The following is a 15,978-nucleotide window of genomic DNA, read 5'->3' as shown; positions in this document are numbered from 1 at the left end:
TGTTAGTCAACGCCAGTGACGTGCGGTCAGGGGAGGCAGGTGAGGCAGTGCCTCACCAGCCATCATGGAAAGAAAGAAAATATATAATCATAAAGTAATTTAAATTGTTATATTCATCCGGTGGTTTGTACTAAAAAATATTTATTTTTCATGTAGCTTCACCAATTTCGATTTTTATTTGTTCAAAATCGCTGAATTTTCTTATTTTCCCATTCAAATGCTTGGAAGCGATGCCGGTGAGGCAGCAGCGAGCTCTGCCTCACCTTGGATTGCGCAACCCCTGGCTCTGCGCTGGCTGCTAAGCGGAGAGAGCATGTTGCTGTACGGCGTCAATAAAATGGTTTAAACAAATTTAATATGTGAACTTATTTCCAATAATTTAGCTTATGTATATAATGTACAGTGCTTTTTGTCACCAACTGTGTTTGTGTAACGTGTTTCGTGTAATGAGCGATTATAAACGGCAGAGAACAGGTTCGAGGTGAGGCAGGCAGTTCTCTTGCCTCATGGCAGGGGGCGCTCAAGATCCCAGACGTTCGTCTTGTTCACTCCTCAACTGCCGAGTAAGTGATAGCGAGCTAGGCTAAACGATTCGGGAAGCAAGTCAAGTGCAGCGATAGATTATAATAGAGATAGTGATTTTTTTCCCTCTCGCTTATCCCGACTTTCGACATGGATGACTACATTACAACACTAAAAAAGTTTTCTCAAGTGGACTTTCAATCGAAGCAGGAGATAATAACCTTTATAAGTAAAGGTAAGACAGTAATAACATTTATTTTGTTTTGTTTTTTAAGGAAATGTGTGTTTTGTGAGCTACAGTTTGTATGTGTAAGGATGCAGAAGTGAAACATAACCTGTAAACTGCTGTCAATCTATGCATCTATTTGCAAATCTGATTCTGATGACGTCAGTGCCTCACCAGCTATGAACCTCACCGCACGTCACTGGTCAACGCACGTTTTCCACGCCTTTAGGCGCCAGTAAATCTACCTGACACGGGATCTTACGAGCAGCACTTTAACGCACCTCCAGGATGACGTCACGTGCGCTCACCGGGGGCGCGAGCGCAGCGTTCTGTTGCAGCCTTTCATCTGTGCGTCCTGTGCTGCAGCAGCGCGAGGAAACGCGGAGGATCCTGGACCTGCGCCGCTTTTCAGATCCGTCTGAGGGACATGAAAGTTGTGACGGTTCTTCTGCACCGAAACGGATCCATCTGAACCAGATTAAACGGTAAGAGTTCGGGATTTTATCCAACTTTAACTCCGGTTCAGAAACTCCCTCAGGTTTCTTTAATTTAATGGTTTGTCATGTGAATTTTAATTTCTATTCATAGTGTTTATTATAATTTTATTGGACTTTTTCTATTTTATTGTGTCTTAAAAGTAAATTTGCTGTCTTACGTCCATGATAGAACATGGAAGATTCTTTCATTCAATGTTCAGTCATTGCCAGCCTTCCCTTGTGTGGATGTTTAACTTTCCAGTTTTTGAAATGTTCTTTTAAATTTTCTCCAATAATACAAATCTTTATCTTAACCCAGTGTTTCATACCTTTTTTAAAAAGTGCAACCTTGCTTTTTCCCAGTATTCACTGCTGTCCAGTTTTCCATGCTCCCTTTGGCCTGCTGTAGTCAGGAAACAAATGGCAGGAAACAAGAGGCGTGTTTTGTGTGTCCTGCTTCAAACTCTGAGCTAGTGTCCGTGCACACTTACATGCTTGCTGTCTTCTGATTTGCATGCTCCTTACGCTGATGGCTGGCTGACTTTGGTCCAACTTGAAGCCTATCACCTCTCTGTTTGGATTAGGGTCAAATACTAAGAGGATTCCAGGCTGCAGAGTCAAAGTTTTTCTGGGTGAAGAACTGATCATGGTTTGATGAGGAGTTTGGATGTATTCTCCACAATTTGAGTTAAAGTAACATTGTTATTTCCTCGAGGGCCGGCATCCTGCATGTTTAACGCACCTGAATCAAATTATGGCTCATTAGAGGCCTAAGAAGAACATTGATATGCTGAAAAGGTTGTTGGTGCCACCAGGGAGAAAACTAAAATGTGCAGGATGCCGCCCCTCCAGGACCGACTTTGGGCTCCCCTGTCCTAAGGCATATGCTAGTTAGGAGGCTGCTTAGGGCCTCCACTCCACCAGGGGGACCCCAAGAGCACCAAGCCAGAGTCATGGCTCTCTAACTATATACAAATTAAAAGTTATTTCACATGAAAAAAATAAGTTGGGAAAATATGAAATATTTCCCCAATATTTATTTACTGTAAACTTAGTGTTTATCAGGTGGTTTTACACTCAAATAGTTTAAATAAAATGGCACACTTAAATACCAATCTGCATTTCAAAATCCAGTTTTTTCTTTTAGTTTGCTCCTCCTGTAAGGTTAAAATCAACAGCCATGATAACACTGGAATGATGTAAGCTAATTACAAGTTATGCTAATGATAGCAGGTATGTTACACCTATAAGGTAGCTTAGGGATGATGAAGCACTTTGAGTTGAGTTGTTGGTGAGGGACTCCCAAATGAAAATCTGCTTAGGGCCCTGAAAAGTCTTGGGCCGGCCCTGACTGTAAAGAAACTCAGATCAAGGTTATGAACTTTAGCATAATTCTGTAGTTATCATCCATCTAACAAAAACAGTGACTCCATTCCTCTTCCCCCTCACAGCCTTGATCTACCGCTTCAAGGCTGATGATAAAAGACTGACAGGATAAACGTCTCTGCTGTGGTTTTTAATTTAACTGCTTTCAACATTCGGTTCTAATTATAAATATATATATATATATATATATATAAATAAGAGGTCCATGTGGGTTTTTGTCAAGTTTGGTTTCTGATTTGGGTTGGATTTCTTGCAGTTTTTATGGCTTGTTTTACTGGAGTCACATTTTGTGCCACTATCAGCGTTTATAAGCTACAATAAAGAGTTTTCAGTTCTTTATTGTTCTTCATTTGGGTTCAGTGGCTGATCCTGAAATATCTTCCTCAATGCAAAAACACTTTTGTCTAATTTCTAGTTCAAATATCTTAGTTTTCTTTTATTTCAAGTGTACTAACTTTCAAGAAACCTATTGGCAAGATAGGAGCATCAATAACATTGATGAAAATGCAGTAGTTGCACTGGAAGATAAGACATTTTCCCATGTTACAAGTTAAATAATCTACCAGTGTAACTAGTACATTTTCATCTATATTAAGGAATTATGTACTTAAAATAAGCTCCTGTATCTTGCTAAAAGATTACTTATGAGTTTGTATTGTTTGAAGTATGTAAGATATTTGACCTGGAAAGCAGGCAAAAATATTTGGTAAGATTTTGTGTTTTTACAGTGCTCTGCTTGTCTACTTTGGACAGAAATGCAGTGAATCCTTCTAAAACTCTTCTAACTGCCTATTTTATTAGTTTAAGCACCAAATTTATATTAATGTATATTAATATGCACAGTGGAAACCTTCCACAGAAGCTAATATCTACAGTCTTTCTTATTTCTTCACTTCACAGCCAATCAGAACTCAAGGAAAATAAATGGAGCTCTCTGGTTGGCTGCTTTGCAAACGGCAGGCAGTAGCGTGCCATGTAGCATTGCAGCTAGCTGTTTCAATTTCTGAATTTGCAGGTTTTATTAAATTATTCTAGATATTCTCTATGGAAAAATCTGCAAATACAGAATTTTCAAAGAATAATTTGGAGTCTCGTTCCAGAGAAAAAGTTACAAACACAAACTGTTGTTATGGTATAAAGTCATTTTAAAAAGACAATGTGCCTGAATTTTTCTCTGGGTTCAATAATTTTCCCAACTACTGTACTACACTTTTTCACTGTTCCAAAATTAACAAATTCACCTGTTTAGAAATATTTCAATGTATATGATCAGTCATGGTTCGGAGAATCACCCAAATCTGACAAATTGTTTATTATATTGGCTCTAGTTGGAATAAATGTTGTTTTTTTTGTAGAGATGCATCAATAAATTCAAAAAATCCAAATTTCCTTTAATCACCTTTGATTGTTGAGCAGTAAGTGAGTAAGTCTTTTTTTTATCTTCCTTATTCAAAAAATGCTTCAAAATTTAGAAGTAAGCACATGTAACAACAACTTGAACTTTTTTAGTTTAATAAAGGTCAGATGAAGGTCAGGAGCAGCCTAACAGACTGGAGCAGCGCTCACTTTAAAGCAGACGAAGCACAAATCCATCTGCAGTCCTTTTTAAAAAATATATATAAAATCAGAATTTGATAGGTGCATCTCTAGTTTTCTGTTTTTATTGACAGCAATCAGTTTATACAGCACATTATTGCTGCAACCTTCAGTATAAATACCTTATACTGCGAGTTGCATAAGCTATGTAATTTATCATGCTGCAGGTATCTCATATCGACTTATGACTTATGTTAACTTAAGGAAGTTATGTTCTATAAAATTATATTAGAGACCTTAAATTTACTTTGTTTAGACCTCACACTGCTCATTGTTATGCAGCCTCAACGCAAACGTTATAATCAACAAATGTAGAGAAACAGTGTGTGTGAAAACTGGAATAAAGTCTGACAGGTTTTATCTGAAGAACTTGATCAGTAGTTTTATCACCAATCTCTCTGAATGTCCAACCCCTGAAGATGAATATCAGCTATTGTTGGGTTATAACATCTATTACAAATGTTTATAGCTGTTAACGTCCAATCAGATTGTTTTTTTTTAAAGCAGAAATTAACCTCCATCACTGCATGTGCAAGAGAAGCGACTTTGTCATCTTTCACTGTTTGCTGATGTACCAGAAACTTTGGAATCCAAAGTTTCCCCTTGGAAATCTCGTTTGTAAAATTAAATAAAAAAAGTTAATAATTGTGTTAAAATTGAATCAAAATTAACATGTTAAAGTCCCGGCCATAATAAGAACGCAACATTTTTACATGATCATGGAAATTATGCCAGTGTCTTCATCAAATACTGTGATGACAACATCAGCAAATTAATATGCAGTAATTTATTAAATCAGTTGCTATTGGTCACATTTTCATCACCTATATTTTTCTCTTTCATTGCAATGCTTCCAAAACTATCTGTGACCTTTATCAGCATTGGCTCTCACCTCTGGGTAGTGTGTGGCTATCTACTCCATCCAACAGGCTATGCTGTTAGCATACAAAGCATCACTTGGAATATAAGTGCCAACAAATATCACCGTTTAAACAGGTTTTTTATATTAACACATTACTGCATGTGCTAAATTTACCCACTTTGAACACAACAGCAGTGTTCATAGTGGAGTATGTTCCTATATGTCAACATAATATCCTTTGTGCTAGCAATAGCATATTTAAGAAACATTAGCATGTTACCTAATTTGATATAAAATCGGCTAACAAGTTCTAACATCTAACATTATAAAGTGTTTGTGTTTGTTTTTGCATACTGAATGGAGTATATTACAGGCTTTGGGTTGAATGTCAACATGCTATCCTTTATGCTAATATTAGCATTTTTAGAAAACATTAGCTAATTTTAATTAAAAGAAAAACTAAGCCTATCACACTGAATGGAGTGAACAAATGTTAGTTGACATGCTAGCGAAAGACAGAAAGCCAACAGTGCTCCATGAAGCCCAGATTTAAAATATGAGAAGCAGCCCAGTTAGAGGAGAGATGTGTTACTCTGATCGCCCTTGCATTAAATCAGCTTTAAACAGAACGAACAGTAACTTTAATAGTTTTAAAGCTGTAACTATTTAAATCCGGTTAACTATTCCTGATAATCTTCATTTGGGATGTTCATGTGGGGTCACCTGAGGTCATGCTACCCCCTGGAGTGATTTCAGGAACCCTGCGGGGCGTATTCCCAGTCACATTGGACTGGGAAATCCTCTCTTATAAGATCAGGAGGGGAATAACAGGTTAGTGGAAAGAAAAGCAGACAGCAGCAGCTGGTCCAGTCCCAATCAACTAATGCAAAGGACTGGGAAATGTCACTGCTGACATCATTGAGAGTTCTAGTAGTTACTCTGATGCGGTGTTTCTGTTTCACGTCAAATGATATTAGAAAATGTGGTTTAGAAACATATAGAAAGCTGATAAAGAAGGTCCTGGGTTCGATCCCCGGCCCGGGGCCTTTCTGCACGGAGTTTGCATGTTCTCCCTGTGCATGGTGGGTTCTCTCCGGGTACTCCAGCTTCCTCCCACAGTCCAAAAACATGACTGTCAGGTAAACTGGTCTCTCTAAATTATCCCTAGGTGTGAGTGTGTGTGAATGGTTGTTTGTCTTGTCTGTCTCTGTGTTGCCCTGCGACAGACTGGCGACCTGTCCAGGTGACCCCGCCTCTCGCCCAGAACGTAGCTGGAGAGGCAGCATCTCCTCCCGACCCCATTAGGGACAAGAATGATAGAAAATGGATGGATGGATGGATGGATGGATGGATGGATGGATGAATTGAAAGCTGATATAAATCTGTTTAGTATTAGATAAGAAATTTGGTGAGTGGCACTATTAACTGCACTGCAAAAACACAAAATCTTACTAAGTATTTTTGGTCTAATTTCTAGTGCAAATATCTTAGTATACTTGAAATAAGACAAAACTAGAAATAGGAGCTTATTTTAGCTGAATAATTTATTAATATTGATGAAGTATGCTAGTTCCACTGGCAGATTATTTTATTTATAACATATAAAAAATATTTTGTTATAAGTAAAATAATGAGCCAATGAAAATAGCACATTTTTATCAATATTAAGGAGTTATTAAAACAAGCTACTATCTATATCTTGCTTACTTAGAAGTTTGTTTTTCTTATTTCAAGTGTTCTTAGATATTTGCACTCGAAATTAGACCAAAAGTACTTGGTAAGAGTTTGCCTTTTTGTAGCTCTGATAACAGACTGAAGTGTCTTTGTGCATTTGGAAGTTAGTTAATTTTAGAAGCTGAGAATCAGGTTTGGTTTTATGAACTGATGTAAAAAATGCAAATTTGTGTGTCTAACTTTGCATATTTCTACAAAAGCAGATTCTTCTTCTATTTGTTACTCACCTTCCTGTTCCTGTCGCTCTCTCCCCAGTGGTGCAGCTCGGCTGAGCGGAGGTTAGCCATGGAGGACGGGAAGCCAGTGTGGGCGCCCCAACCCACCGACGGGTTCCAGCTGGGCATCATCGTTGACATAGGAGCCGAATCGCTCACTATAGAACCGCTGAACCAAAAGGGCAAGGTGGGTCATCACACTCCTGTGCACAAACTGTGACTCTCAAGCAAGTTTTGCTCCGAACATGCAGCGAGAAAGATGATGTGCATCGGTTTGATTTTAGTGTTTTGGTCTCAAAAGTGTCGCCACTCCGCTGTCAATACAAGGTTTTCAATGAGGCGTTTCAAGGTTTTGGAAAGTGCTTAATTTCTGTATAAAGTGCTTGATATTCAAACTGCACAATTTTGTAATAAAGTGCAATTTAACATTTGATTAAAAGCTTAAATTTTGAACAGTTGAAACAAGATATTTTCATAAACCAAATAAAAAGACACAAGCTGTGTTTCAATTGATATAATTCTGCAAATTGGAATTAGGAAAATAAATTTTTCTTAATGGAAACACGGCAGGTCAAAAAAGATTCTGGCTCTATCAAAATTAGTGTATTTTGCAAAACTGGAATGGAAAGACTTTTTTTTCCATCACACGAGTCAAGTGATCAAAAAATGATTTGTACTACTGGCGGAAGAAGACAAGAGGAAATGATAGAAGGATAATGGCGCGATACGGTTTTTTAATTACTTATCACATGAAAAAATTTATTTACATGTGATTTTTTAATTGCATTTTTAATGTAAAGGAATTGTTTTCACGACATTAGTGGACTACCGACAAAGTTTTTTGTGCATTTGTATTGAAATTGCTGCTACTGACTTTTTCTTTCTCACTATCTGAACTTACATCAAACTAAACGTTTCTTCTTTTAGGTCAGTTAGAATCAACAAAATTATTTCTATTTCCTAAATGCCAGAAAACTAAGAGAGAACATTTTTTAGACATTTTTATATTGTAACTTTTTTGTATTTGTGTAGTGGCATTTAATTTAACTGTAACATAGTTTGCATAATGAATATTTATTATTCCTAATGCTTCAGTGACTTATATAAAATATGAAATTTTGCCATTGTTTTGTTTACCGTGTCTGTGCTACAGAATGTATAATACTATTACAATACTGCAGGAAATTATATCATATAATAATTTAAACTGTATTTTTTAGTTCATTTGTATTGTTTTTATCTCCAAAGTGGAAAAGTTAGAAAATTTACATTGAAACTCATGGATTCAGGGAAAACATTTTCCCCCAAAAAATAAATTCTGTGAATAAATATTTCTGTAACTTTCCTTCAGCCAGTCTCCAGTGTGATTTCAGGCTTGAAGGCGTCAGCACAACAATGTGCATAATGGGAGAAACACGAGAGACCGCATGTACAGAAACATAAATAAGTAAAGAGCAGCAGCAGGTGAGCTGATAGCGTTGCCTAGAGAGAGAGAGAAAAGAGAGAGAGCAGCTCATTAGGAGGTGAAGGCCACCTGTTGCACCTGAGTCACCACCGGTCCACAACCTGCAGCCATCTGATGTGTACAGCAGCTGCTAAATGCCTCTTATTCTTTAAATAATTTAATAAATCTTTTTAAATTCTGTCTTAATGTTTTGCTAGGAGCCCTTACTTAATCTGTAAGGTGTCGTTTATACGGAAAAACAACAAATTCAGAGTCTATTCCTAAAATAAGAGTGTGATATGTTGCAGCTTTTCTACAAACACACCAGACAATTTTATGCTAAATCAGTTTAGCTATCATACAACACAGAAAATAAGATAAGACAAAATAATTTTTTTGTCTCCTGAAGGAGAAATTTGTCTAGGAAGCAGGGGCAAAAAACTGCAGTAGAACAATAGAAACAACACATCCAAAATGTACAATAGCTGCGAATAAATACGTAAAAGCAAAAAAAATTTAAAAAAAGGATTATGTTTGCATAATCTTATTGAGATTTGACACATTGAAATGGCTGCATTTTGTTGATTTCAATGGAACAAATGCAGATATGTTCAATAATTTAGAATATCCTCAAAAAAGTTTATTTCTATTTTCTACCAGATGTTAATTTAATTATTTACTTTTTGGTCATTTTTTACTTTACCGCAAGTTTTAAAAAAAAAAAAAAAAAACACCACACACACAATGCTGAAAAAAAAAACAAGACAAACATTTTTTAAATTCCTCTCAATGGCAATAACAAAATGTTGACTTAAAGAATTGTAGGTAGAAGTTTAAGCATCAGCAAAATCAATAATTTATTTTAAAAATGCTGAAACTCCTATACAAAATACACAGATTCAATATTTGCAGTTATAAATTTGAAATAAATAAATTATAAATTATAAATTTGATGGTTATGACTTTCAGCAAATAAAAACCCCAAATTTTATTTATCAGAAAATTTGAATATTACGTGTTAATTTTATATAATTTTATTTATTTCTGTATAATACCATCAGCTTGAAAGTATTAAAAAGAATTTCATTATATTTTATCAGTAAAATCAACAATATTACATAATAAATAAATTCTACCTAATGGAAACTCCTGTGTTTTAATTGTCATACAAAATAAATGTACTTCTATTTTTATTTGATTATGTCACGTCAAACTGACAACGATCAGGAGGTAGAACCATCCAACAGCACCATGCCTTTCTCACAGCTGAATTTACATATTTTACTTCAGATAATTTGTTTAATAAGTTCCAGGGACGCCGGCGCTGCATTTTTTACCTCAGCTTTACTGCTTCCCGTCAGCTTTTCCTGCTCCTATGAAAATTATACATTTGCAAACCATCTGAGCTGGAATGTTTTCAGGATAATTAATATTTGTTTGTGTGATGAAAAAATCCCTTTGAAGTTGAAAACATCTTTGTTTTAGAGCCTGATCCCCTGAAACATGTCAGCAGGCTCATTAGCGGCTGTGTTTCTGCGTCACGTTTTATTGGTTAGCCGTTATTCACGCAGTCGTTATCGTGGATGACTGTGTCTGTGTTTGTGCCAACATCCTCCAGGAGGCTCACAAAGCTCCCCTTGTTTATGATCGCCGGCTCCCTGTGGTAATAAACCATGCAGCTTTGTGCAACCGGCCGGATTTACGCTGCCAAGCATTAATATAGAGATGTGGAGGAAAGCCATTAAATATAATGGAGAATATAATGGAGTTTATGAAACCAAAATATATTGTAGGAGTAAAACTTGTGTTTGTCTTGATTGATTTGTCACCATTAATAATAGAGCTGTTTATTGGTTCATATGAGTTCAGCTTCATCATCATCAGGGCTGAACAAAGCATTTTTAGGGCCCTGAGCAAATTGTAATGTGAGTCCCCCATTTTAAAATCAATACCAGATGCCTTGTCATTTCTAGGTTACTCTATGTGTGTAAGATACACTTCAAAAACACAGTAATATACCCTGAATAATTGTCACAATAAGCATTAAATCAATTAATCTTACAGTAAATTAAAATTCTCAGTTTCCTTTTCCATGATTTATAATTTTTCTTTTTCTTTCTCTTTCTACCAAATAGTGGATGACAAAATTTTTCTATCTGGTTCTTTGGTCTCAACTGACCATTTTTTTAAGGACAATTTTGTTTACAGAGACTTCAATAAAATTTATTTTATTTGTTATTTATGTTGTTTTGTTCATTTATTTTGTATAAGTAAAATGTCTTCAAGTTCTAGCGTTAAATGTTCATTAGAACTTAAAGTTTATTGATCTTTGAGAATATGTTCTTGCATTATTATGTCACTAACATTATATCACTTGATAAAATGGTCTCAAAATAACAATATTATCGTTTATTGCAATAACTTTTGGTTGGTTATTGTCACAGGCCTGCCTGAAATAAGACACTATTATAACTTATAAGTTACTTTCCAGCACAAAATAGAAGCTTGTTTGAAGGAAATAATTCATTAATATTGATGAAATCGTTCTAGTTCCACCGGCAGGGGAAAAACATTAAAATCATAATAATCTGCCAATAAAAAGTATTTTAACTATTTAAACACTGAATTTAGAAGAGAAACCTATTATAAAAGTACCAACTCCAAAAATAATGTAGTTTTTTTCATGTGTAATATCATTTATTTTGTATTATTTGATGTTATTCAAAAACAGAGATAATTTTATCATGCTAGCTTTTTGCTCTGGTGGTGTAGAGTCCCTAAGCAGCTGCTTAACTTGCACGTGCCTTGGGCCGGCCCAGGTCATCATCATCGGCTCCTCACTCAGTCCGCTCACCGACTCAGTCAGGTGTTCAGATCCTGTTGCTCTCCCTCCAAATTATTCATCACGCTGCCATGTCTCCCCTTGTTTCTCTCACAGCCGACTTGTTCCATTGAGTTTATTTCCATTGACTCAGACTCAGAGACAAAGCCGCAGAGCAGCAGTAACTAACACATCCATGCTGCGTTGAACGTCATTACAGCCGTCTTTAAGCGTGATCAATCATGTTTATGCCGGATTGATTTGATCTTTTCTGTGCTTAACACACATCTGGCTTTTATGCCCCAATAAAAATGTTTTCTACTCTGCAAAAATGTAAAATCTTACCAAGTATTTACTACTACTTACTACACTTACAATAAGACGAAACTAACTTACAAGTACATTTTAGCAAGATATAGCAGCTTGTTTTAAGTTATAATTTATTAATATTAATAAAATATGTCTAATAACATGGGGGGGGAAATATTTTAAATGAAATAATCTGCCAGTGAATTAGTACTTTTTTTATGAGTATTAAAAAATGACTGATTTAAACTCGTCTGTCTTGCTGAAAAGTTACTTGTAAGTCAGTTTTGACTTATTTGACATATTAACACTTGAGCCTTCACCATAAATACTTACTAATATTTTGTGTTTTTGCAGTGTAGCATCTAATAAATGGTAAATATTTTTTGCATAAGTGAACCAAACACAACTTGTGTTTTTTTTCTTGTAAATGTTGTGGTGTAAATGTTACCATCACTGATGTGGTTCATGTTTCAGACGTTTCTGGCTCCTATGAACCAAGTCTTCCCAGCAGAGGATGATGTCAACAAACACGTCGATGACAACTGTACGTTTCCAGTTCTTAAAAATTTCACTTTGTTCTTCTATAATTTGACTTGAATTGTTCTTTCTTTTCCTCTGTGTTCAGGTTCCCTCATGTACCTAAATGAAGCCACTCTTCTCAACAATGTCAGAGTTCGGTACAATAAGGACCACATTTACGTATGTTTTTACTTCTGTCTATAATTTACAGCCTTGAAAATATTATGTTTTACTATAACGATTAATAGATCAGGATTCTGTGGCAAATTTTTCATATTTTTCAAAGTTTTGATCCGTCGGTGCTGATTTCTCTGTAATAACTACAATATAAGAGCAGAATTCAGGAGATTCATCACCTTCCTTCTATGAACAACTTTTAAGTATTTTATAAGAAGCAAACTCTCACCTCTTGGAAAAATGGCTACCTTATAAAACACAACATTCAGGAAAATATTAAGAGAATTTTGAAAAAATGCATGTCTTGCATTGCTATATATATATTGATTATATAAGTTTCTCTGCTGCTGTTCTTTCATTGTAAAAGTTAGAAAAGATCCTAGCTTGTTAATAAGAACCTACTGTATATCAGTACAAAATCATTTAGATCATGAAAACCAGTCTTCATGTGTTTACAGTGGAGTCCTTGAAAGTAATGGAGGAAGCAAAATGTTGCAAAAATAATATAAATATTTGTCAATTTTAATGTTTTTGGATCAAAAACAAAATGAACCATGTGGAAAATGATGGACTTTAACTTTTGACTACGTTTTGCTGCTAACATTTAGTTCTGTGGACTAATAGAAACTAAATAAGCTAAAATCATTAAAAATAGGCAGCTTGGTTTAGCCTTCCTGTTATCTGCTGAAATCTTGCTCTCTCTTGCTTTCTTGCAGCCTGAATGAATGATAAACATGTGGTATTAATTTCTCTTTAGATACACTTAGGCTGTTATTATTGTACAAAAATGTTAGCATTGACTTGGGTTAAGTAGCAGATTGCAGAGCAGAGAGATAGAATCTCCATCCTTGACTCCCTTGGGAAGAACTTCCAGGTGGTACCGGGGGGAGGTCAGACCCGGGTCAGACCGGGAAACCCTGCCTTTACCTCACTGACTCACTTAGGAAATTAGAAACAGCTGGTAGATGAAAAATTCAAGACATGAAAAACGGTAGAAGGTGTGTCTTTCTCGCTTTCAGTCCTCTCTCTTTCACGTCTGTTATTGTTTTTTGTTAAGGAATCTAAATTATGCATCTGCAGTGGCTCTAACCATGCATGTGCTTCTCCTGCAGACGTATGTGGCGAATATCCTGATAGCCGTTAATCCTTACTATGACGTACCGAAACTGTACGGGCCTGACGCCATCAAGTCGTACCAAGGAAAGTCGCTGGGAACTCTGCCACCCCACGTCTACGCTATAGGTGAGAACTTGCCTGTCAGACTCACCCCTTGCAGGTTAATGTTTGCAAAAACGCCGTGCGAACTTTGAACTTCCTGCTCAACGAGGATGACACTGAATGTCCATGTAGCAGAAACAGGCAGGAAGGAGGACGGATACGTTTTGAAAGTCCTCACACGCCGATGTTTGAGTTCTATAAACTTGTTCTATATGTTCTGCACTATAGTTTCATAAGTGAAATAATGCATTATTTCATTTCATAGATTTGCCAAATGAAATGGCAAATGACACAATCAGTGTTCCATTTTGTTTGTTGTAGCGGATAAAGCCTACAGGGACATGAAGGTTTTAAAGATGAGTCAGTCCATCATCGTTTCTGGTGAATCTGGAGCTGGAAAAACTGAAAACACCAAGTTTGTTCTCAGGTATTTCCTCTTTCTTTCCTTCTTGTTTTGCTCTGATTTATTTCAGGTTATTTTTAAAACAGTTTTCCGATTCTTCATAAAACCATTCATGACCTTCAGAACATTTTTACCTTGAGTGCTTTAATGCATTTTATTTCTATTTTGTGCTGCAGATCAATAAAGAAAGTAGTGCATTGGAAAATAGTTTGTTTTCAAACATTTATACAAATCTGAAGATTAAACTGCATTTGTGTTTAAGTAAAATCCATTTGCATCTGCCAGTCTCCTAAGTAGATAAAACACACTTTTACTTTTTGAAAGCTTTTTATCTGACAAATACTTTGGTGTTCAGTTTAACTATAAACCATTTTTAAAAAGGAGAAATTCTTAGTTTAACTCACAATGTTTAAGTTCATTTTTAGAAAAACTAATTTGAAACACTTTTTAACACCTTTAAAACCATTTAATGTTCAAGAAATCTGCTATATTTTCATTACAGTAAAGGTTAATCTCATTCCCACCATATTTGGTTAATTTTTTGGATTAATAAATAGGATTAAAAAGGAATTTAGAACAATAAAAACGGAAAAAGTGGAATTTAAGAAAATAATAATACCATGCCACACATTTCAGATTTTTATACACAAATTTTAACAATCAACAAATTAGTTCTAGTGCTTCATTAAATGGCATCCAATAAAATACTTAATAAGAAGGTTTTGTTATAAAATATAAAAACTTTTTATTCTCATGAAGCTAACAATTTAGACATTTTAAAGATTAAAAAAACTTTTAAACAGATGTTTTTTTTCCTGTCAGTCAGAGAACAAAATCTAGATTTTAATAGAATAGAATAGAATTACTTTATTCATCCCAGCAGGGAAATTATTTTTCAGTTACAGCATAGAGACAAGACACACAACATCCACCACTGAGTAGCAATTGTATACAGAATAAAAAATAAAAATAAAATATAACATGCTGTCAATATAAAAAGCAGCTTAGAGCAGACCTTGCAAAGATTCAAAAAATGCAGATACAGTATGTATATGTAAATATATGTACAGCAAGTGTGCCACAGAGTCTTATCTAGAGTTTTATCACCTGAGATGTGAAGTTCTTCCTCAGACTGTAAACCGGCAAACCAAACAGAGACAAATTTACTTACATAAATAACAAAATTAGAAAATCTGATCTGCAGCTTTTTAGTAATCAAAATAATCCTGAGGTTGGGAAAACAAATCCAACATTAAAACATAAAACTACTGCTTCAATACTTAATAAACACAATAAATAATATCATCATGTCTAACTTCATTGTTGACTGTGCAGCTGATTACCCAGCATGCTTTGCATAACCACCATCTGTGTTTATTTTTCTGCTTCGTGCTCATCCTGCAGATACCTGACAACAACATATGGCAGTGGTCAAGATATTGATGAAAGAATTGTGGAAGGTAATCCATGACCACGTCACTGCTGGATTATGTGTGTTTTTAGAGTAATTCTCACTGTGATTTTTACACTTTATGCTCCAGCAAATCCCCTTCTGGAGGCATTCGGAAACGCGAAAACTGTCCGTAACAACAACAGCAGTCGGTTTGGGAAGTTTGTAGAAATTCACTTCAATGACAAAGTAAGTGATGATGACTTCTTCAGTTTTGTTTCCATTTAAAGCACATAAAGAACTTTTGGTTTGATTTGTAGTGTAAATATCTTAGTACATTTAAAATAGAACAAAACTAACTTACAAGGAACTTGTATCAGAGCTTGTTTTAAGACAATAAATCTTTAATTTTGATGAAATAGTGCTAGTGAAACAAGATGTTTAGTCCATATTATAAGTTAAAAATGTCCACTGGTAGATTATTCAACTCATAAGTACTACTTTTTCATCAATATAAGGAATTATTTACTTAAAACAAGCTCCTCTACCTTGCTGAAAAGTTACTCAGAAGGTTTTTTTGTCTTATTTCAAGTGTACTGGGATATTTGCGGTAGAAACTAAACTCAAAATACCTGGTGAGATTTAGCATTTTTGCAGTGTCTAGGTAATTATTCATCAAC

General features: G+C 35.3%; 1 protein-coding gene across 4 annotated transcripts in view; it reads left to right on the top strand.

The window, feature by feature from the left end:
* The first annotated feature begins 1,081 nt into the window (after window positions 1-1,081).
* The window catches only part of myo6b (myosin VIb), a 49,070-nt gene continuing 34,173 nt past the window's right edge, over window positions 1,082-15,978 (top strand). For all 4 annotated transcript variants that reach the window (XM_028001414.1, XM_028001412.1, XM_028001413.1 and 1 more), the window contains exons 1-8: window positions 1,082-1,233; window positions 7,058-7,204; window positions 12,066-12,135; window positions 12,217-12,290; window positions 13,400-13,529; window positions 13,827-13,932; window positions 15,313-15,368; window positions 15,450-15,547. In XM_028001414.1, the coding sequence (XP_027857215.1) occupies window positions 7,088-7,204; window positions 12,066-12,135; window positions 12,217-12,290; window positions 13,400-13,529; window positions 13,827-13,932; window positions 15,313-15,368; window positions 15,450-15,547 (651 nt within the window). In that variant the 5' untranslated portion in view covers window positions 1,082-1,233; window positions 7,058-7,087. The remainder of the gene's footprint in view (window positions 1,234-7,057; window positions 7,205-12,065; window positions 12,136-12,216; window positions 12,291-13,399; window positions 13,530-13,826; window positions 13,933-15,312; window positions 15,369-15,449; window positions 15,548-15,978) is intronic.

The sequence above is a fragment of the Xiphophorus couchianus genome, chromosome 19 (assembly GCF_001444195.1).
Source record: "Xiphophorus couchianus chromosome 19, X_couchianus-1.0, whole genome shotgun sequence".
Classification (NCBI taxonomy): Eukaryota; Metazoa; Chordata; class Actinopteri; order Cyprinodontiformes; family Poeciliidae; genus Xiphophorus; species Xiphophorus couchianus.
Note: the sequence above shows the minus strand (reverse complement) of the source record. Positions and strands in the feature narration are given on the sequence as shown.